Here is a 23,186-nt window from a genome sequence, read left to right as displayed (position 1 = left end):
GATTCAGGAAGACTAGCTTGTTTCACCTTAATTTAAGGGTTTAGACATGCTTCTATTCAATGCACGTCAGTGTTTAATTAATTACTATTACAGCCCCGTCTTTCCTGAAATGGAAAAATACAGCTTTTGACTGTGAAACACCGAAACAACACAGCTGCTTCCTAAGCGACACATCTGCAAAATGTGCCTACATGTTTCACTGAGGTATTTAAAAACACTGTTCTCCACTGAAGCCAGCTGTATGATTAAAAATACCTTCCTTTAATATGGGCTACCTGTGGTCTTTCCTAAAGATTATAGTAAACCTTGAATATTCAACTTTATGGCTGTTACAGAACCATTAGAAATGCGTGTGACTGAAAACCCTGTGTTGGTTTGAGTGCTGCAATGTGGGGGAAAAAAAATGACCTTAGCTTGAGCTACAAGGTTTTCATTAGCCCACAGGAAATGATGAAGTACGCTCTGATGAGAGAATTCTGTTTGTGGAAATGGAGGTCAGGCAAAGCTGTGCAGGTACTGCAGCTATCCGTGCAGTTATGTTGCTGAACTCCATATTTGGAAAAAATGGAAGTGAATTAAGGCATGTCTTTTAGGGTACCTATTTTGCAAACAGTATATCGAATGACTTGCCAAACAACTCTAATAGTTGCTTTTTTCCTACCAAAAACTTACTATACTGTGTCATAGCTGATATGAGTATTTTTGGCCAAGTGAATGATATTTTGCAATGTTTGTTTGAATGTAAGAGGGTGTGTTTGATCGTGTTTGAAATTATGGTTCTGGGCTCAAACAGTCTGCTGTCTAAAACACACATCTCTTTCTAGAATGGTTATTGTATTATGTTGTATTTATGTACTTCTGTGGGGTTTTCTATTTTCAAGTACAGCAGTGTTCATGTTTTGTGGTGCTTGTGTGGTCAGATAAGTACCACGGCACCTTTTATCTTCAGAAAGTTTTGATGTCTGAGGCAGTGCTTCTTGTGATGTTCTATTTTGCTTCTTAATTATGTACCATTTTAGAACAGTTGCGTACATGTCACTTTTCTCTGCAGCTACTTTGTCAGTGCAGCTGTAAATGCTGTTTCATGTTTTCTCTGCTGGAGAATGCATCAGTACTATTCCTCTGCGCTATCCTTGTTTTTGTACTGTTGTAAAATTCTACTTAAACTAAGTATTAAGTGTGTATGCTTTAGGTATTTCCCTTAAGAATTTGCTAAAATAAGTTTTCATTATGAGCATGTATAACTGGCCATCTAATTTCACTAACTAAAGGGTTGGGTTTGTTTTTTGGGTTGGTTTTTTAAGTATCTGGGCACTTTTAAAGATTTCTTGCTGACTAAATGCTTACCAAGTGCAAGTTGAAGGCATGTGGTCTTGTGTCCCCTTCTTGCTTCTTTGAAACAACCTAAAGGCATGTTTATCTCAATTTTATTTATTTGGGGAGGATTGCAAAATATTAAGGTTTATTTCATTTTAGGAGACACTGACAGGACATGTGAATTAGTGGGTGGTGTCACAGGAACTACAATGGTGAGCATTAGAAAAGGGTGAACACTTCTAATGAAATTGAAGTTTTTCCTGCACTTTAACATTTTAATCACTCAAACCTAAATAATGGAAACCTCCGATTTAAAAAAATACTGTTTGATCTTTCAAGTTATTTTAATTGCCAAATGGTCCTGAGTTCTTCAGGTGGTTTTCTGGAAAAATTTACTCAAAGCCAATTTTGATGTGCTTTTTTTTCTGCAGTGAAGAAAATCTTAATGTGGATTTTTCCTTGATCAGAAAGACCTGAGGCTCTTAAAGAAACAAGTTTTAAAGATTCTTTACTTAGAGGATGACCACTTAATATTATACTAGATAGCATAATACCTAGGTCTTACGGCTCTAGGTACCCTACAGTCTTTTCCTGGATGTAAAATTCAAGAAGTATGTCTTTAGAATGGGAAATTTCTTCTGTAATAAAAAACAGTGTTGCAGGGTTTAAAATCTAAAACACAAGTGTTTTGTGACCAAAATGTCTACTGTGAAATTGTTCTCTTATGTTGCTTCTCTTTTGTGCATCTCAACAGAAACGGGAGGGTGTTTTAATGTTTTATGGTTAGATCCTGTACCTAATGTCAGTGAAGGATACTATTCAAGTGTACTTTCATGTATTTTCCCTTGTTACCTGAAGAACCTGCAGGTAGTACTCAGTACTCAACAGGACAGCACACCTCCAAAGTTTGTTTCAAAAATTAAATATTGATTAAAGCCAGGATCAGTTTGCAAAACAATTTAATAAAATCTTCATCTTATTCATTATAAAACAATCTTGAGATGCTTTTTAAACTGTTTCTTAGCCTAACTACAGTAATTTAAAATTCCATTATTTTACAATGTCTCCTTTTATATTTTTAAAAACAGTCAATAGAGAAATCAGTCTGAAAATTTGGAGAGAGAATGTGGGGAACAGGTGTCTCCTTCAGCGGTTACTGATTAATATACAATGAGTTTGTGATAAGATACATATTCTACAACTTATAGAAGTAAAGACATAATGCTTATGGTTTGGGGCTTTTCATGTGTTTTAGCAACTATTTTTTTTTCTTGTATCAAGGTCACCTTGATTTCAGCTTCAGATGTGTTACTAATCTTTTTTCTTCTACAGAAGAATCCTGAAGGAAATGTTGCTGCTAATGATTCAATAGGGAGAATTAATTTGCGAAGAAGTGCTGTTGATCCAGGAAACAAGATACTACTCTGTGAAGAGTTGTATCTTCAACTTAGAGTAGTTTTGATACAAATTTTTAGAGCATAGTGTAGAAACAGATAAGGTGTTTTTATCCTCCACTGAGATGAAATTAAATAGCTGAGCCTTTCGCTCCAGCTAATTCCTGTAGTGAGTTCAGATTTCTCCTAATCTTAAGAATTTTAAAAAATTTTAATGGTAATGCAAGAGTTTAGAAGCCTATGTTGAATACTTTAGCCTAAAAAATAAGTGCTAAATAAGGGTTAAATCAGGTCCTGTGTCAAACAAATTATAATGTCTAATACATATTAACTGCACAGTTCCTTTTATGCCATATATGCATCACATACACTATCAAGGGAACTTATAGAAGAAAATTAAGCTTTTTTTGGCTGCTAGATGCTCTAGATAAATTTGCTCAGAACACCTAATGGCTATCTTGCAGGTTAATTTAAATGCATGTCATAGCTTGGCATTGGTGTTTGGTTTTTCTAACACAAAATTAAAGCTGACCTCTACAACAGAAAAATACTTTAAAAATGGTATCTCTGTCCTTTGATAACTCGAGGGTGTGTTTTTAAAAAGGTTTATCTCAATAGCTTTTTAGCAGACATGTTTTTGAATTCTTAACTATGGTGGTCTTTTTGGTCTCTCTTTCCGGATGTAAATAGTAATACTGTCGAGTTTTAAACAATTGTTGAAACTGGAGTTGCTTTGTGTCAGAAGAAACACTTAAGCATTTTAGTTTCAAAATTCAAATATTAGGCAAGATCATCAAAGTTTATCTTAAATGAATATCTGAAGTTTTTGAAAGTACTGGGAATATGATACATTTCACAGAACCTTCATTTTGTATTACATATTCTTCTCATACTTTTGCCAGAATTTGTGGCAGCTGTATGCTCACAATCATAATTATTTTGTTGTATTTGTCACACTTTTCTAACACTGTGTACACGTTTGAGTTTACACTGATTTTCAAGTTTGTAAAAGCTAGAATGCTCTCTGATGCTACTTGTTTTAAAGGAGCTCTAAAAATGTGAGAATTAGATTTTACAGTAGATTGTGAAGGACAGGAAATGATCTGAGAAGGTGTTTGAGAGAGACTTCCAGATCTTGCAGGCAGTCTAACTTCTCTTCTAATTATATTCCTTGCTCTGACAGCCCTCAGTCTCAAGATCTCTGTATTCAGAAGCATATTTGAGGAAATTGAATATCCTTGAGTGATAATCCTCAGAATATCATGCCCTTTCTCTTCATGAAGTAGTAGGGATTAGCTCCTTGTTTACATTTCCTTTCTTAATACAGGATGGTGTCCAAAAATGTTACAGGCTCCATTTCTGAGGAGTGTGAAATAGCATGGATGAAACTCATTTACATTTAACCTTTCCATCATTTAAAACTTGTAATGAAATTTAACGATGTTCCTGTGTTGGAGAACCACTTAATACACCTCTTTTCTGTCTTCATCTGTGTTGAAGGCCCTGTTTTGGCCTTCAGCATAGGCCTAACAAAGTGATGTAGGAGGAAGTACCTTCCAGTGTATTAAGTAACTTAAGAGATGTATTCCCTACTTAAGGACACAGTAAGTATCACTTTGCATTCAGACAGTATCTTGTATTTGAAATGAAGAGCTCTGTCTTCCAAAAAGTAAAAGAAAGTGCACAATTTTTAGTTAAGAATACATTGAAAGTGTGTCCTTGTTGAGACACTTTCAATAGTAACGTACTTTCCTTTTAATGACACTTAAATTCATGGAGCTATTCTTTAGCAACAAGCATGACTTCAATACCAGGTTGGAAAGGCAAAAGATGACTCTTTGCCTCTGCTTAGCACTCCATGTAATTTCTACAGGCATTTTTCTGTAACTTGTATGATGCTTAATACTCCATAACCTAAAGTTTATTGGTCGTTACAGAGAAGAGGAGATGCAGGGAAAAAAACCCCAAAACAGTACTTCAGAAATTCTGGCATGGTAAAATTTTGGCTTAGGGAAACTTAAGTCTTTATTATTATGAAATGCTCATACTGTTGAGTCTGTAGCTTGAAATCTCTCCTGCAGTATCTAGCCACTTGTGGAACTGAACTTGCAAAGTTGGAGGTTTTGCTCAGTGGCAGGCTGCTGGAGTTGAAAACCATTTTTAATGAAAAATAGAAAATAGTGCACACTTTTGTCACTGAAATAATCATTTTAAGATCTCTGAACTTCAGCTTTATTCAGGCAGACTTGTGAAGATTAAGATAGCCATTTGCATTTTTCTTGGTATGAATCATAATTGCTCAAACTTCTTTGTAATTGATTTTTTTCCTTTGACTTTCAAGGCACAGAAAAAATTGTATCAGAACACTTTTATGGGAATCAACTTCAAATTTAACCACTAATGTTGTGTAGTGGTGGTCATTTAAAAAAAAAAATCAAACTTTCTTGATTAAATACAACAGAAGCATGTTAAACAATGAAATCTTTTATGAGCTTTGGATATTTTAAAACTAAAACCTAGTGATGAGGTAATTTCCATGCAGATTGGTACTAGGGGTTCAAAGTAAAAACTTTAAGTGTTGGCATACCCTAGGTCATATATTTGACTGGCATACAGCAGGAGCATTTTAACAATGCTATCCAGCTTTGAGCAGAGTGTTGTAAATGCAGGTGCAGTTTGTATCTGCAGAACTAGGTATTTTTTTTTTTCCTCACGTGGTTTATTCTGGTTACTGCATCATCCCTCATATCTCCAGCTAAGCAAAAAGTATAATCTGAGTATGTTAAGGTTTGTTTTAAGTATATCCAAATATTTTAAAGCTTGCACAGCTGTGTATCAACTTTGTTTCCTTAGCTGGTATAGCTATGCCATTTAAAGCTTGTAGTTTGCAGTGTTAATAACTTCCTGCGGTCAGTGTCCATTTAACTTAAAATCAGAAACCTCTGCAAAGCCTCTGAAGGTGATTAATCAACTTCACTGGTTAAAACAAAAAAATGTACAATTACAATAATACACCTACACATAGTGGCTTGTCAGGCAGAGAATAAAAAATTATTTTTCTCCAAAGTCAGTATTTTGCTATTTAAGGCATCTCCTGGTTAGTTGGAAAAATGCAGAGGGAGGTTATGCTGGCAGCATGAAGGAGCTTGTAAGGACAACTGGGTCTTGAATCTGCAAAAAACCAGCATGTCTAATAGCAAATTAAGGGGAAGAAGGATAGGAGATGAGAGCTAGTTCTCTGACAACTACATCACTGTGCCATTGCTGCTCATGCCTGCAGTAAAGGCATGCATTTCCAAGAGAGAATTCCCCAAGAGGCTTGAAGGGTTCAGTTATATTGGCTCTGAACATAAAACCAGACAGAAACAGTGGCTCATAATTGGGCCTATCTTCTCTAGAGTGTGAGTGAGATAATACTTGTACATATATGAAACATAATGCGGAGGCTTAAGAGTCTGTTTGACAGTGTTTGGATTGTTGCCTCGCCCTTCAGAGATGCATTTCTGTGCTGTGTGTTATTCAAAGATTATCAAGCTTAATCAGTAATTTAAAGTTTCATTTATTTAATAAAATATTCAAAGCGTGCGTAATAAAATGTAATGACTAAAATAGCTGTTCTTATTCCTTATATTATGCATTGTGAAATTTATATATTGTAAAATTTCAGTCACACAGTGTTGATGTGCCTGGAGAGTTTAGTTTGAGATACTGTCTGTTCACTATAGTTGTGGGGGCTTTTTACATGTGGTAGATATCAAGGAAATTTTAACTGCTTTAGTGATCGTCAGATGTGTGCTAGAACTATGGCTTTGAATGTGTGTTCACTGCTTGCATATTTAGGCAGTGAATTAATGCTATTTTTGGTGTTTTTCTGCACGTTATGCATTTAACAAACATGAGTATGGGTGAATATAATCCAGTAGTGAGGAAGTTGTTGGGAACCAAGCAGCCTCGACTCAGGGGGTTTACTTAATTGGCATTTAGCACCAGTAGAAACTGAGGAAGGCTTTATAGGTAGCTGGTTGACTACAGCTGCTGCAGAACACCAGTTCTAATATATGTTTTATCAGAATGTCTCGGGCATTTCCATAATTTCTTCTACAAATCATCAGACAGTTTGTTCTTGGTTGATATGTATTATTGCATGCAGTATAAGAATGTATTGACTCCTCTTTCTTAATTCTTAAGGGTCTTTTGAAATACGTACAAATCTGGAGACTAGTATCAAACCTTTCTGTAGATGTTTAAGCTTGAAATAGCACCATAGCTGTCTTAAGGCATACTATTTCGTCAGCTAAGGCAAAGTACATGTATTTTAGCAAAGCTTTTGAGGCTGTCTCTCACAGTATTGCTCTGGATAAAATGTCCAGCATACAGCTAGACAAGTCCATAATATGTTGTGTGAGCAATTAGCTGATGGATTGGGCTCAAAGTGTTACAGTAAATGAGGTTACATCAGGCTGGTGGCCAGTCACCAGTGGGGTTCCCCAGAGCTCAATTTTAGGGCCAGTGCTCTTTAATGTTTTTATAAACTATCTGGGTGCAGGAGTCGAATGTACATTAAGTTTGCCGATGATACTACATTAAGAGGAGCTGTGGACTCCCTCGAGGGTAGAGAGGCCTTACAGAGAGATCTGGACAGACTAGAGAGATGGGCAATCACCAACCGTATGAAATTTAACAAGAGCAAGTGCAGGATTCTCCACCTGGAATGGGATAATTCTGGTTATACGTAGAAATTGAGGGATGAGAGGCTGGAGAGCAGCCCTGTGGAAAGACATCTGGGGGTTTGGGTTGATGGCAAGTTGAATAGGAGTCAACGGTGCCCTGGCAGCCAAAGGGGCCAACCGTGTCCTGGGGTGCATCAAGCACAGCATCGCTAGCTCGTCGAGAGAGGTGATTGTCCCACTCTACACTGCCCTGGTGCGGCCCCACCTCGAGTACTGTGTGCAGTTTTGGGCGCCTCAATATAAGAAGGACATCAAACTATTAGAGTGTGTCCAGAAGAGGGCGACCAAGATGGTGAAAGGCCTCAAGGGCAAGAGTTACGAGGAGCGACTGATGTCACTTGGCTTGTTCAGCTTGGAGAAGAGAAGGCTGAGCGGGGGACCTCATTGCAGTCTACAGCTTCCTCAAGGTGGGCAGCAGAGGGGGTGTGCTGATCTCCTCTCTCTGGTGACCAGCGATGGGACACGAGGAAATGGAATGAAGCTGTGTCGGGGAAGTTCAGAATTGGCCATTAGGAAAAGGTTCTTCACAGTTAGGGTGGTCGGTCCCTGGAACAGGCTCCTCAGGGAAGTGGTCACGGCACTAAGCTTGTCAGAGTTCAAGGAGCGTCTGGATGATACTCTTAGTCATATGGTTTAGTTTTAGGTAGTCCTGTGATGAGCAGGGAGTTGGACTTGATGATCTTTATGGGTCCCTTCCAACTTGAGATATTCTGTGATTCTGATTGCTGACTGGAGTATGGGGAGGGGTGAAGACCCAGAAGCAATCGCACACCTGCGGAAGCCCCTTCGCTCTGCCATCCTCTGGCTGGGCTGAAGCCAGGCAGCTCTTCTCCCTGGCTCCCACTGCCATCCCTCTTCCCCTGGAGGCTCGCCCTCCCTCCCAGTTCCTATGAGCTTCTGACTGCTTCTCACTCCTTTTCCCGCCACCTGCGAGCCACAGAAGTGCAAGGAATCTCTTGTTGCTCTTACTTATGGTTGTGAATGACTAGTATGAACTAGTAGCTTCTGTACTATTTAATGTCATTTTATGTTATTTGATAACTGAAAAATGTCTAGGTGGCAAAATATTCAGGTATTCAAACTGGAAAATATAAGAATAAATGTGGCTCCCAGTCTCAGAGGAGTGTGCCTAATAGGAAATAGGCTTACAGAGTTTGTAACAGCGTACGTTTCCTAGATTCCTTCCTTCAGTGCTTAGGATATAGGGTTCACCAAATGGGTTGCTGCCAACTTCTTTCAAAACAAAAAAAATTTGGTGTGTGGCTCTGCTAATGTTAACATACAGGCTGAATTCCCCAGGAAGCAGTGATTCAATTTCCTTTTACGGACTTTTCTCTGGTATTTGTTGCTGTAATTGTTTTCTTGGCAGAGACTAAGGGATTTTCTTAAATCTCTGTGAAAGAGGGTGCTATTCTCCCTATTTTATAGATTGAAGAATAAGAATTAGGCCAAAGTAATTGATTTGAGACTACCTTCAAAAGTCTAAGGCCTGACTTCTATTAATAACATGCACTCATATCTACTGATTGCAATTAGAAGAGTTTACAGGACTGAGTAGTAGTGAATAATCGTGGCCTGATGCATTTGTTCCCTGCACCCAGGGGCTAGAATTCCTTGGTGTCACTTGAATGCGTAAACCAAAGCAACCTTTTTTCTTATAGTTACTTGTACTATTAATTTATGGACTTTTCAGTGTCGATAGCTGTGATTCTTAAGAGGTTTTGGTATATGGTTTCGCAGTATTGCTAAAGTAGTTATGTCACTTTTTTCTCTCTATGTAAACAAATTGCAACCCTCAAGAAACTGGGAACTCTTATAGAGCAAGTTCTTTGGACAGAATAAAAAAGGAAGGAACATCTAAATTGCTTTATTTAACCAGGGAATACAAGATACAGCATATTCATGGTAGCTACACTTGGTAGCAAACCACAATGGTTTGCACTTTAAAGCATGGGACATGTTTGTTTCTGTACAATGAAGTCCTATTTTCTTGCTATTCTGTGTGGAACAAAACGTCAAACTTCAGTGAGTAATAAGGAAAAATACTACAGCTGAAAGTTTTTATGAGCAGCTAATCCAAGTTGAGTGGTGTCCCTATACGTAAGTATTCTACTCCTTAGTCATGAACTTGGAATCCTGCTGAGTCAGGTCAGTAGTGACAAGTCCTGTTGTTCAAAAAATAAGCTTAAAAGGTAATGTGAAATGTGACCAGGTGCTTTTCTCTTCTAGAGGCTGGTAGACTGTCTTCGTCTGAGCTTGCTTCTGTAGAGTCCTTATAGAAAACACAAGGATAATATTAATGGCTGAAGAGACCATTTGGTTTTCTAAATATGAATTAATTTATTTTCTTCTGTCTCTCATCTTGAAGACAGTTAAACACTGAAATAGGTTGCACAGAGAGGTTATGCAGTCTCCATCCCTGGAGGTTTTCAAGACCTGACCTGTATAAAGCCCTGAGCAACCTGGGCTGACCCTGCTGAATGATTCTGTCACTCTATGGTTCTGAGATTTTTCTCTGTTGTGGACCAGTTTGTCACCTAGAGCCACAGTACTAGCGATTGCCTTGCTTGGCACTGAGAACTTCTGTCAGTTCTTTCTGTTCTAGAAACCGTAAAGTTCTGGAAGTAAGGCACGAGGAGTCACGTTTCCTGTTTGTCATCTGGATTGTACATTTTGGGAAATGTTGATCAGGTCTGCAGGACAAGTCTGTGTGGTATTGCCTTCAGGTTTCAAGTATTTGAAATAGCGTTTTGACTGCAGGCATTCTTTGTGTTGGAATATCGGACTTGGAATCTATTCTTTTTCATCGTAGGATTCAGTAAACAGCACTGAGACCTTAATTAGATTTTTTTTTTCTTTTAATACTGTCTTTTTGAATTATAGTGAAGTAGCTAACCAAAATAAACATCATCTTCCAAGAGGGTTCAGAATGTTAAAATCTTACCTTTCAACAAACAGCCCTACCTGTTTCACAGTAAGAATTCATCAAACAAATTAATCCATTATTGGTGGCTGGGGGGGATAAACTGAAGGGTTTCTTTAAACTTTTTTCCCCCTCTTACTATTGGAAAACACCTTAAGAGAAGCTTTGGAATTCACTGGATTATTTTAGCATCTTAAAAGTCTGCATTTGTTGCACAGATTCTTGCAAGTTGTGTGTTGTGCTAATCTCTACCACCTGACACATGAATAAAAAGGGAATAAAAACAGTATCTAGTATTTCAACATGAAGGAAGCAAGGATTTTTGTAAATTGCTTTCAAGGTAACAGCATCAAAACCAACTTCTTGAGAGCAGAGGCAGCGTATTCTATTCAGATGTTTTTGTGTGTGGTATCCGAAGGTCTGCTTGCTCATTATTAGTTAATATTTTCTAAAATCCTCATGTGTTAAGCCTTCAGGATATTTATAGCAATTCTTTTCATATTGTAGGGCACTAGCAGTAGAGAAGAAATTCAAGGTCTTTAGCATATAGCATTTGCTAGAATGTTCCCTAAGAGGAAGCTTTAAAAAAAGTCTCATTTACTTACTGGTCGGTTTCCTTGTGTCCAAGATCAGTGTATCCTAATTTACAAGAATTGCTTAAAAATCACTAAGTCGAGAAACTTGAGCCTTGCTTGTTTGCACCATTTCTATAGCTATTACAGTATGTACTATTTAGTATATATTTACTTTTTTCAGTTGGGCTTTGTGGTTTATTTTTAGCCTATATAAGTTCTCTTAGCTAATGTGTGCTGGGACTTTTTATGACAAAAGGCAACAAGGGCTCCGAACTGGTAAGGCTTTCTCTGTGCTGCTTCATGTTTGGTGGTTTACATGCCTGTGGTGACACAGGTAAAAACTTGTTTTAAGACCTTTGGACTTGATGATTAATAAAATATTGAGATTTTCGGTTTTAATGGAAATTCCAAAGTTCTTTGACACAGAAGAAGAAAATATCCTGAGAAGTACGAAAGTTATGAGATTTCATTTGTGTTGGCCAAAAGCATGCAGAGGAAAAGGCACAGAGCATGATCCGGAGGTGGTTTCTACTCAGTGAAGATCTTTAATCTGCCTGCTGAGGAAAATGAGGCTTACACCTTTGCCTTCTCTAACTTCCTGCTCCCATAATTTTTGAATCAATTGGTCAGTTTCAGACAAATGTTAAAGAGGAGCGGAGATAAACATACACATTTCTTACCAGTTTTGTGAAAATTGGCAACTGGATGGGAGAAACCTAAACTGATGTACCTGCTCAGGAAAATCTTAATGTGAGCTCGGTAATAATCTGTCCTGTTTGGTGAGATGGTTTACCAGTCAGTGTGAAGGTGGGTGGAAACTGCTAGAGCACTGTGCTGCTGCTTGCTCAGCAAGTAGTTGAGGGAAAAGAAAAAGGCAGTGTAGGTACTCCTAAATAGTTGGGCCTGGAGTCGTGGAATGAGAAGATAAAAGGCAGAGTGGATGAAGCCAAACTGTTGTGGGAATATAGGAACTGGGCGTGTGCACCGTGCTTTCCTATGGAGTTATTGGTTCTGCTGCAATCTAGCTGACCAAAGAACCCCCAACTTGGTGAGATGCAGGTGATCATTTGTGGAGAATCTGTGCAGAACTCATCTCTTTTGTCATCTTGATCTAAATTTCCCAGACTTTATGCTGACAGCCTTAGTTGTTCATAGATTTACTTTTTGTAGTGAAATGGAAGACCCTGCAAATCAAAGTGCAATGAACTTTCATCGTGAAACCTCTGCAAATTCACTTGAAGGATGGGAGAACCAAACCCTAACAAAAAATGTGCTAAAGGACTGGCTGCTGTAATAGTTCTATTTCATGAGGGTAGCATGACTCATACTGCTTAACGTTCCTATCTCAGTATTCAGTTTATTTTTTAGTAGTGCTGTACAAATAGTGTTTTTCTGTGCCAGTTGTTGCTATGACTTCATAATATTTCCCTAAATACGCTTGCTCATACTTTCTCACAACATAGTATTTGGCATATAAAAACCTTAAATCCATCAGAATTTCCTGAGTGCTGATCACTTTCATGCTTTTATGGAAAAAAAGGATAGCTCTGTGTATTATGTAGTTCTAGTTGAGGAGGAATAAAGGTTAAAAAAAAAAAAAAAATTCCCCACAACCCATTCCCTCATTTAAGAAAATGTTCCTCTGTTTCAGCTTTTCCAATTTTTCCATGTAGCTTTTCAGATTAAATTTCCAGCACTGGTATAGTTTAGGCTATTTTGTTAAAGGTAAGCGGACGCTGTATTATTACTTCAGAACACTTTCACTGTCTTTTCTTTTTGTAATTGGAAGGGAAAACAATACTTCTTGTGCGGTTTGGGGGGGTGGGATGGGTGACTTGTTAAAACTTCCCTTTAGGTTTATACTTTTGTGTAAGGGTTTCTTTTCCAAGACGCTGAACTCTACAGTTGTCTGCCTGATCTCTTCCAAATGGCAGTAAACACTTTGGTTGAAAGATCTTGGTGTACTATAGAAAAACAACTATAACCCTTCCTGAGAACCTTTGGAATCTTGTTCCTTCCCTTGTTCTGCATGGCATGCCTGTGTCACACGCTTGCTTCAATCGCTTACTTGGTTCCAGAGTAATGTGAGTGTTAGTGCTGCCTTAATGGGAAAAAGGCAAGAGGACACAAACAGTTAACACAATCTAGCTAGCAATGTTTATTGATCTAACAAGTTGTCTTTAAACTCTAGGTCTCCCTTTGATCAGATAAAAAAATACCAGAAATTATGGTTAAAGATACCACTGCATAACCGTATATTTTTGTGAAAACTTTAAAACAAACTCTTAGAAAAAGCTGTTTAATGTCAAACTATTCTTTGGAGTTTGTCCAACTAGTTGCAAGTTTATTGCACTTTTGTTCCCTCTTTGTGCTGCTTATGGCTATCTAAGAAAGGCTATCAGAAAACAGAAATGCTTACAAATGGCATCTTTGCTTACCTTGATGTATTGTAAGAATTGCAAGGGCCAAAATTTATCTGGAAAGAACATATTCCATGTAAAGGTGTGCTGCTAAGAAACTGACAATTGAATAGTGTTTTAACGCACTTTTCCCTCTTGGCTCAATAAAAGTACAGGTGGAAAAGCAGGTTTTTTGGTAATTACTAATAACATAACAAGTTGAAGATTATTACACTAACATGTAAAAATACTTTGTCTCAATATATCTTCCTTTCTAATTGTTGCCATTTTGCAGAACCTTTCCTGTATTTTGGCTATCTTCATCAAAATAAAAATATAACAATTGATGTTTCTGTTGTACTTTTCAGTTCTGTATTCAGTGTTAAGGTTATTTAAGCTTTCTGTGAAATGGATTATGGAAATGAATTGGATGAAAACCCGTTCAGGAGAGACAGCTTGTCTTCCCAGCCAGAGCAGTTCTTTGTTCTGTTTGTGCTGTAACTGTCCAAACAACTGTTTTGTTTCAGTAGCTAGTTTTTGCTACAAACAAGTGGTGTATGCCTACCCTTATGGCACAGTTATTTTCAGAGCATCCAAGAAATGCAAATTTAGTGTTGAATTCTCCTTGGCCGTGGAGACTTTCAATTCTGTTTCTCTCCGCAGCATGTCATAACCACTAGGTTGCGAGGTAGGCCAGGTTTGTAGGCATTTTCTACTCTTCCTTTTGAAGTGGCCCTGTTGCATTAAGGGAAGCAAGATTCATAGGGCAAAAGAGAGAGGGAGCTTCACCTTATAGTCTACTGATAATGGTATTCACCCCAGAAGGTGGGGGTAAAATCTGTTTACCCATATGTAGCCCTGGCAATAGTTGTAGGCAAACTTGATAGGAGAAATCTAAACAGGAGAACTTGATGAAGTATCTGTAGACATTAGGCAGGGATTTGCATGTGTGTGTTGTGGGAGGGAGCTGTTTCCTTCCTCTCCTACCTCTTGGTCTTCACCCCGCAAACTGCATTTGTGGATGTAAGTGCCTGAATTTTTGCCTCAGTACTGCTTTTGATACTTATCTTAAATGTTAGCTTAGGGTAGCCCTAAACTTTTTTAATACACAGTGCTTTATAAACAGTCATCTCCTTCGATGAGGATAGGTCATGTTTTTCTTCCATGCAGTTGTGTCTGTTTAAGAAAGAGTGCCTGAATTGTTGAAGTAATGACTTCTAATAAAGATCAGAATTTGGAGCTGATTTTTTTTTCTGTTTGTTTTGCTAAAAGAAGAAAATGAAATCATATGGTAACATGTCACAAATAAAATGCCATAAAACTAGGTGTGGGAGTTTCAACTTCTAGGGAAAGTAATTGTCAGCTTCAAGGAGACCTCCTGTCATGGAGTCTATAACGTTTTACTCGGTACAAGTGGAGCAGTAGATACATGCATCATACCATCATTTAGAATCTATTATCTGGTTTAAAATGCACAAGAGCGGTGGCAAGAAAATAACAAGTAGCTCAGGTAGTTACTAGCCCAGTAAGAGGTCTAGTCACAGGTGACTGGGCGAGGTAACTGCGGCTGTCTGAATATCATAAACTGTACTAAGACTTTCGGGAAGGAGGCTGGTCTTGTCTCCTGCGTTTGACTTGGGTAGCTGCAATGCTCTTCACGTTGTTTTTGCTTTACATTGTTGCTGAGGAAGCTCTGTTTTGCATTTGTGGATGCCTTTAGCTTTTAAGTAGATGATTTGAATCTAAAATTCTTACAGAAATAAAACTTTTTCCTGCTGAGAAGACTTATTTATTTTTCTTTAAATCAGCAAGTGGGTTTGGCCTTAAATATTTCCAGTGGGTTTCATTATATAATGTAGATTTCCAGTGAAAAAGCAATAAGAAGCAATGCAGGTTATTGTATCAGTAGCAAAGGTCAGTTCATTGTCTCTTATGGAATGCTTTGAAGTGGAATACTTACTGAGTAAGCATCACGCTGCTCAATCTTTTCTTTTGGTTATAATAGGAAATTTTATGATATAATAAATTCAAGAGTTCAGTGAAATTTGATATAGGCAGATGGATTGAACATTTTCTGGACAGCAAATGTCATGATAAGAGCCAAGAACTTTGTGTGGTAGAATAGTGTTCTGTTGCGAAACGCACTTATTTACATGCCCTGTGTGGTTACCTCTTGTTTTTATTTGGCCTCCCTAGATATCAAAGAATTGAAGGATGTTACTTAACTTCATTTCTCTTTTGATAACTGTTTTTCATTACTAATGCTCATAAATAATTTTTTGTATCTTTTTACAGATTCTGACGGTGTTTAAGCTCTGAATACTTACAAGTTCGTCATACATAGAAATGTCTGGCTCATACGATGATTCCGTTGGAGTAGAAGTTTCTAGTGATAGCTTCTGGGAGGTAACCTGAAAGTTCTATCACAATAGTTTGACTTTATTTTTTACTCTTACTATAGAAAATCTCATTGTTGTACACTGTAAACTGTGGAGAGAGCTGCAATACAAGATGCCTTTGGTTGTTGTGATCTGCAGAAATAGCCTTCAGGGTAGAAATGACGTTTTAGATTTTGGCCTAGTTCTGTCAAGGGTTTTTAACTGGCACAAACTTGAGGATCATCCATTTGGGTAGGATATGCAATTCAGAATTGAACCTTTGTCAATTTTTATTGCTGAAGAGGAGTGTGGGTGGGTAGCTTTTTAAAATTACCAAGGGGGTTGAGTGATCAATGTTAAATCTAAAGTAACTGGTTAAAGGCTACTGTAAGTGTACATAAACTACAAATGTAAGATAGTGTGTGAATGTACTGCACGTCTCCTGTTTGTGTCGAGATATAAGTATAAACTTTTTTGAGAGAAGTTATCTTATGCTTATCTCAATGTAAGAGCATACATGCAGAAAGATAATACAAAGCACATTGTAATATCAGTAATTTGTGCTGCCCAAATCTGAAGGAGGCTTTCAGATGTTATGATAATTTGATTAAGCTTTAAAGAGAGCAAATTTCATAAAGCAGAAAGCATTTTACAAAAAAAGTTTCTTGCAAGAAAGAGAGGTTTGACAGTGTCAATACCAACATAATTGGAGGCAAGTACACTGTCCAGATGATCTGTATTCAGTGGGGCAAATTTCTACCATGTGACTAGGAGCTCTTTGAGTTTGAACTATAGCAAACATTAAAATGGCTAGGGGGAAAATGTCATATTTCTGTTACCAGAGACTGTGTAAGACAGCTTGGTTTTGGTTGATCTAACCTTGTGCTTCCTTTTAAATGAAAGCTTTTCTAGACCACTAACCTGCGTTGGTGGTGGTGGCAGTATGAGGGCATATTGCATTTTGATGCAGATCTCCCATTATTTTTTGATACATTATCTAAAAGACCTAATGCCAGTGAGGGTCTTGTTTAGTAGACAGCTATCGTTTTTTGAGGAGACATATTTACTACTATGTTAAATATGTCTATCCTATTTATAAAAAGGTGGTTTTAAAATTACGGGATTCTAAGTCTTCAGCCCTTTTGTTGTAGGGGTACTCTGTAGTATGACTGCAGAGAGGATGTGGGACCTCTACTCTCGGAGGTGTCTAAGACTCAACTGGATGTGGTCCTGAGCAACCTGATCTATCAGACCTGCTTTGAGCAGGGGGTTGGACTAGATGGTCTCCAGAGGTTCCTTCCAACCTCAATTATTCTGTGGGTTTTGTTTTGTGCTGAGGCAACTTTCTAAGCAGGCTTCCTTCGTAGAAGTGTTTCAAAATAAAATAAGGAGGCAGTGAGGAAAAAAGAATCCTGGACCAAAGGGGGGGGGATTTTCTGATGTGTGTTGGGTATCCTATACTTGGCAGGAGAACATGACTTTTGGCTGGCTCTTCTGTACCAAGCTGTTGTCTTCTATCAAGTAATCGTGTCTGGAAGCATAAAAGATGAATGAATGAGAATGGGAACTCTGTAAACTAGTATGATTGTTTGGACAAATGTGAACTCAAGTATTTAATATTAAAGGATGATAGATGATCAGAAATAGCAATTAGCCTAAGCGAGGACCTTTATGAAGCATAGCTTAAATGTATTTGACACTTATTATAGGTGGGTTAAGGGTGTTCTTTGTGTTTGTGCTATTGGTGACTTATTTTATATCATTTTGTAAACACTACTTCTTAATCCATTCCTTTGGACTTTTCTATGTATTCCTTCCAAAAGGTCAGAACTGCAGTCTGTTTCATAAGCAATGTCAGTAGGCTAATGTGTAATGCATGAGTATATCTTTATTTATGCTTAGATAAAAAAAAGTTAAACTTCAGTATTGCAATCAGTTTCTTTCTTTATAGGATTAATTCTTTTCTCTGCTCTTTCTCTTTTTTGATGTATAACCACAACGGTTGTTATGTTAAAATGGTCAAGAGGAAAAATTTCAGATTGAATAATTAATTTATTTTTTTCTGAAACTTTGAGTACATCAGGCTGGAAAAGTAATATGTTCTGAGAGTTGAAAAAATGCTGACTAGAACAGGTATGCAAGTTGTTCAAAGGGGAAAACTAGCATTGTTTAGATCATATTAACTAATAATATGCTAAAATTGGTTAAAAGTAATCTCCAAAATGGAAGGTGCAGTTATATTCTCATGGAATAAGAGTTTATTAAAAGTTTATTATAATCAGTTTATTAAAAATTATAGAGGCCATCTTCACACTCACTCTTCAGGAAGTGAAACAAAGTTTGGCTGCAGTAAAAAATGAATCCCAATGATAAGTCAATGGCTTTGTTACTGAAGTGACTTTAAGGATGTTCAAAGTACTAACAGTTTTTCTGAAAGCAAAATTGGACTTTCCATGCAACTGATGACCATATTAAAAAAAAAAAGAAAATATCCTGCATTTTCTTGTACTAAGCTTTTGACGGTTTAGCAATATAAAAGGGAATATTTCACTAAATTTTTTGAGTTTTGAGTACTGAATTATGTAGGAAGCACTATTTGTTTTGCTGCTCCTCTGCTTTGTGCTGTTTGATTCTTAGGACAAACAGACGAGTTTGGGGGTTTTGTGGTTACAAATGTTGATTCTTTTAAAAACATTAATAGAGATGGTTGTGTTCTTAGTATGGATGTAAAGACTTTGTCATTATTAGCAAAGTGACTAAAGGCTTGAAATTTCAATATGTTGAAACTAAGTGGTATTTGAGTGAAACACAGGAGAGGCTGTAGAAGTTTTATAGTTGATTTGCACTTAAAATAGCACCACTGACATTTGTGCTGTAGTTAAAAAAATAAAAGCAAAAACCAGCAAAGAATAGGTTAGAGAGTTCAAAAGATATAGCACGTTATAAGTGCTGTATGTATAGCTGAAAGACTGTAGTAGGTATGCCTAAATGTTTATGTAACTGCCTGGAGAGTTGAAAAATGTGTGATACGACATCCCTGGCATTCTGCGGAGATGGAACTTTATGGATACACTAAGATACTTTGAACTAAACATGAGAAAGAGTACTCTGATGTAAATAATAAATGATTTTATAGTATTGCTGAGCTATTAACAGGAAGGATTGACATGGTAATGAATTTTGACCTTCATGCATGCTGTACTTGGTAAATTTACAGAGTTGTGTAGTCTGAGAGAATAAACATGTTTACAAAGCTGTCTTAAGAAAAACACGTATATAAACTTTTCTCTCAATGGAAATAGCTGAGAATATATTAAGCAAAGAAATTGCTGTTTCTTTGCACTTATCATAGGATGACTCCTTACTACTGGGTATTAAAGTATTCAGAAGACAAGTAGTCTTGGCAATACCCTGTTATAGTGAGAAATGTGAATAATGTGGAACTTGTGTTTTGGTTGACAGCCTTTATAGTTGCAGGTAGCATCCTGTGGCAGGGAAGGTGGAGTCTGAACAAAATGCTTGGACTAAAGCACAACATAAAGGAAAGTGGTAAAGTACCTAAAGCTGTGCTGTCCACTGAAGTGTATAGCCTTGATATAGGATATTTTGAGTGATTGCTTTCGTCCAGGAATAGTTTTCTTGTGACCTCTGCACTCCTGTGCATTTCTGTGAGGGTAGCTGCATTTTGACATGCATGCCTGATGCTAGCCTGGAATGTATTTTGGTTTGTATATACTTCTGATTATTTGTTTGAGGGAATAATTAAGGTATCTAGCAGTTTGCTTAGGCCAAATAATGCATTGGCAGAATGTACCATTTGACTTTAAACCTTGCCTTTCTACAGAGAAACCTGACAAAACAATAAGACAGGAATTGTCCTTCAGATCAAGAGTTAAGAGGCGAGAGGAGGTTTACCAGGCTTCTGCTGTTGGTAAAACACAAACCTAAAGTGAAGGAAGTCCTGTGCAAGTCTTAATAAATTTAACTTAAGAATTAACTCTTCAGTGTTAAGTGACATGCAGAAACTAACAGCAAGCCTGTCAGACTTAATGAACAAACTCTTCTTTAAGTACTTCTGGTTTGGAGCCATCTTTCCAAACTAAATTTGACTGAATTTTAGTCTAAAACTTGTCCTTTTTCCATATGTTCTGAATCGGTTATTTTGTTTCTGAAGATTGCCACTTTGAATTCTAGTCTTAATCTTTCTCAAAATGGATAACTAAACTGCTGTGATTAATGTGTTTTGTCTGACTTGATTAGAAAAGAGGCGGTGTCTCTGGGAATGCCAGCCTCAGTACTTCATACCTCAGGTAACAAGAAGTAAAGAACTCTTAATCAATTTGGAAGTTGTATCGTTACCGCAGATTTTGTCATTTGCACCCTTTCATTAGAGGTTTTTAAGATATTTTACAGGATAGGTTTTTTCTTTGTTTTTAAAGACAGCCTGCAGTTTGTTAAAAGCCACCTTGCTATGTTTTACTGCCACAGCTGAAAGCAGTGAATGTATCTAAACCTGTCTGTGGCACAGAAGAGACAGCCTGGCAGGGTGAGCTTTTGAGTTTGTTCCCTCACACTCCAAAATAGCTCAAGTTTGTTTACCTTTGGAGTGTGCTGCAAAGCCCATCTTTTTCTTGAAAGACATTTAGGAAAGAGTGAGGTGGCTGGGTGTGGGACCTATCTGAAGAACTTACTGTGAAAACTGTTTTTTGCTCGCTGCATATCTTTGAAACTAAACCACTTTATTTCTTGAATGTTGATGTTCTGTTGAGCTGATAATAAGAACTGTACTTAATAAAATGTTGATAAACCAACTTCAAAGTTCTTGCCATTGCTGTTGACAGAAATTTCATACAATGTTGTCTTTAGGAAATAGAACACTTGGTTCTTAATCGGTTTTCTTGCTCTAAAAGTGTTTGCTTTCCTTTGGACTTGTCACTGCCTTTGCTAGGGTTCCTTATTACAAAGATAATTACTAGCAATGTGATCACATTTAAAAATGTCAATCTATAGTGTATGGTTGCATGGTACTAAACTTACTGCTCTAACCTTGTCTGTTTGCATATGCTCAGACTGTCCATGGTGCAATTCAATGGAAGTTACTTAATCTATGAAGCTTTTTTTATTAGGTTGCTATTTCAATACTGTTCATGGAAACTTCCAGTTCTGGCATTGAGAGTCAAGCTCAATGCTTGAAATCCAATACGAATAGTAATTTGTTTCCTTTAAAGACTAGTATTTTTAATTACTACACAGATACTGTTATCAGGTTCAGATTTGAGGTTGGGAAATAGTTGTCTTGTTGAAGGGGAACTGGAGAAGTTGCTGTTTGGACTTGTGTTCTTGGTGTTGACCTACTGTAGATATATCAGTCAAAAATGTGGGTAGGACAAGGCTTAGACATAGGTAGTATCTTGTATCAGAACAGCTGATATAACTGAAAAAAATTAGGCTTTCAGAAATACACATCTTTCTTTAGCATGAAATAGAAATAGCAGCAGCTTTCACAATTAAACTGAGGAATTTTTTCAGTATTTAGTTAACCCAAGCTACTACAAAAAGTTTTTTTGTCTTCTAGCAGGATGATAAATCCTTTTCAGGAGAACAAATCTTTTATTTTCCTCTAATTTGTCCAGGTGTTTACCAAATAGAAGTACTTTAGGAGACAGAGAATTTCATACATGTTTTCATGTAAGCTTGCTTAGAGAGCAAGGAATTGCAATAATAAGAGACATTCTGAAAGATAATTGCCACAGTAACAGTGGAGGATTTAATCAAACTTTCAGTTGTAGTAATGCCTTAATTTACTTAAGAAATGGAAGCTTCTTTTTCATTCTTCACCTTTCTAACAAGCCTCAGTGTACCTGGCTAAGCTCATGGCGCTCTCTGCGTGCAGCAATTTTTTAAGACTGAGGAATCTTGTTGATATGCTCCAAGAAGGAATTCCTTCATCTGTGTTACTTAGCTGATGAGAGTGGCATGCTTTGGGTAATCAAAGGTTATTGCTGATAGCCTGGAGCAGGATGGCAGTAACTTTTCCAAGGGAAAGTGGAAAATTTGGAACCCGATGTGCAATTTGAAACCCTTTGTATTTCTTTCTCATCTGTCATACGGACTCTCAGCATTTGCATGACTGCTGTAAATATGTCTCAGTTTGTCATAATCATTCATGCCACTTTCTTGCATCCAAAAATAAACTGTGGCAAAACGGGTTGGTTCCAACATTGCACTGCTTTAGTAAAACACAAGAAATGGACAACCCTATTGGCCTTGTTCTACTGAAGTAGTTTTGAAATACACATGAAAGAATTTGGTATATTATTAATAAATGGAAGGCCAATTTTATGATATGTTTTGTTAATTAAGCTCCGGCCTTATGCTTGCTAATCACTATTATTATGGTCATATTAAAAGAAAAATGCCTTGAGCAAGCTGAGACCAATGCTGTTGTTCACTTAGATACCTGTGAAGGTAAGAAAGGTGATGAGTAAGTGTTCCTAGAGATCAAAGTAGAAGTGTATGCATATCTTGCAAGGTAAGACATCAAAAGGAACAGCTACCCTGCCTGTGGAAGCACTTTTTTTTTAATGAGCCATGGATCCCTCACAGGCTGTGCCATGTACCCTAGATGTGAGTCCTTACTCTCCCTTATTTTCTGCTAGCATCAGCAATATGGAGCCCTCTCCATTTATTGCAAAGGTGTTTAACTGCCCTGTGAAAACACCTACTTATCAAAAAAAAAAAAAGTCATTCTGAACAGCTGCTAAACCAGCAACTGGCATTAGCTCTATGAACTTAGGCCTGTGACTGATTCCCTTGGAGGACAGGACCTGGTGTGCATTTTGAGGTGCTCTGCACATGGCTTTCATTGCATTCTGAAGTATTTGTTGAGATCTCCACTAGCAAGATAAGATTTTCAGCTTATTCAGAAAGAGGAAGTTGGTCCCCTATGTAGTACGGGTGGATGAAATTTGGCCACCATATGCATTCCCATTCTCCCAGAAAAACCCCAAGACAAGCTCCAGACCTGACACTCTGGATAGCAGAGGCAGCTGATCTGGGACATGCCTCCCACGAACTGCATTATAAGCTGTCTGCTCAGATGGTCTTGGTCCTGCCCATTTGGTACTCCTGATACCTGTGCTTCGTGCCTACTACTGTCAGCGAACATCTACATAAGTATCTGTTGAGGGAGTGTGTGTTGGATGCAGGGAATTTAAGAGGGAGAAGCTCCCAAAACTTACTCTTGAATATTAAAAAGGTGTTCCTATGTTGAGGGATTTCAGTTACTTGTCAGTTAATGCTTTTTGCTGATGAAGCAGACTGTTCTGTTTTGCTTTTTCATTTTAAAAATATTTGGACTCTACAATAGTAGATTCCTGTCATATCTCCTATATGCATTTTTTTTCTCCTTCTAACATTGAGCAACATAATGTTCTCCATTTATATTGCCAGGTGTTTGCTTACTGGTAT

At 37.4% G+C, this 23,186-nt stretch overlaps 1 protein-coding gene across 3 annotated transcripts in view; it reads left to right on the top strand.

The window, feature by feature from the left end:
* Positions 1-23,186, top strand: part of PACSIN2 (protein kinase C and casein kinase substrate in neurons 2) — a 65,199-nt gene that overhangs the window by 20,579 nt on the left and 21,434 nt on the right. For all 3 annotated transcript variants that reach the window (XM_076343744.1, XM_076343738.1, XM_076343728.1), the window contains exon 2: positions 15,634-15,744. In XM_076343744.1, the coding sequence (XP_076199859.1) occupies positions 15,685-15,744 (60 nt within the window). In that variant the 5' untranslated portion in view covers positions 15,634-15,684. The remainder of the gene's footprint in view (positions 1-15,633; positions 15,745-23,186) is intronic.

This window comes from Aptenodytes patagonicus, chromosome 1 (assembly GCF_965638725.1).
Source record: "Aptenodytes patagonicus chromosome 1, bAptPat1.pri.cur, whole genome shotgun sequence".
NCBI classification, from domain to species: Eukaryota; Metazoa; Chordata; class Aves; order Sphenisciformes; family Spheniscidae; genus Aptenodytes; species Aptenodytes patagonicus.
Note: the sequence above shows the minus strand (reverse complement) of the source record. Positions and strands in the feature narration are given on the sequence as shown.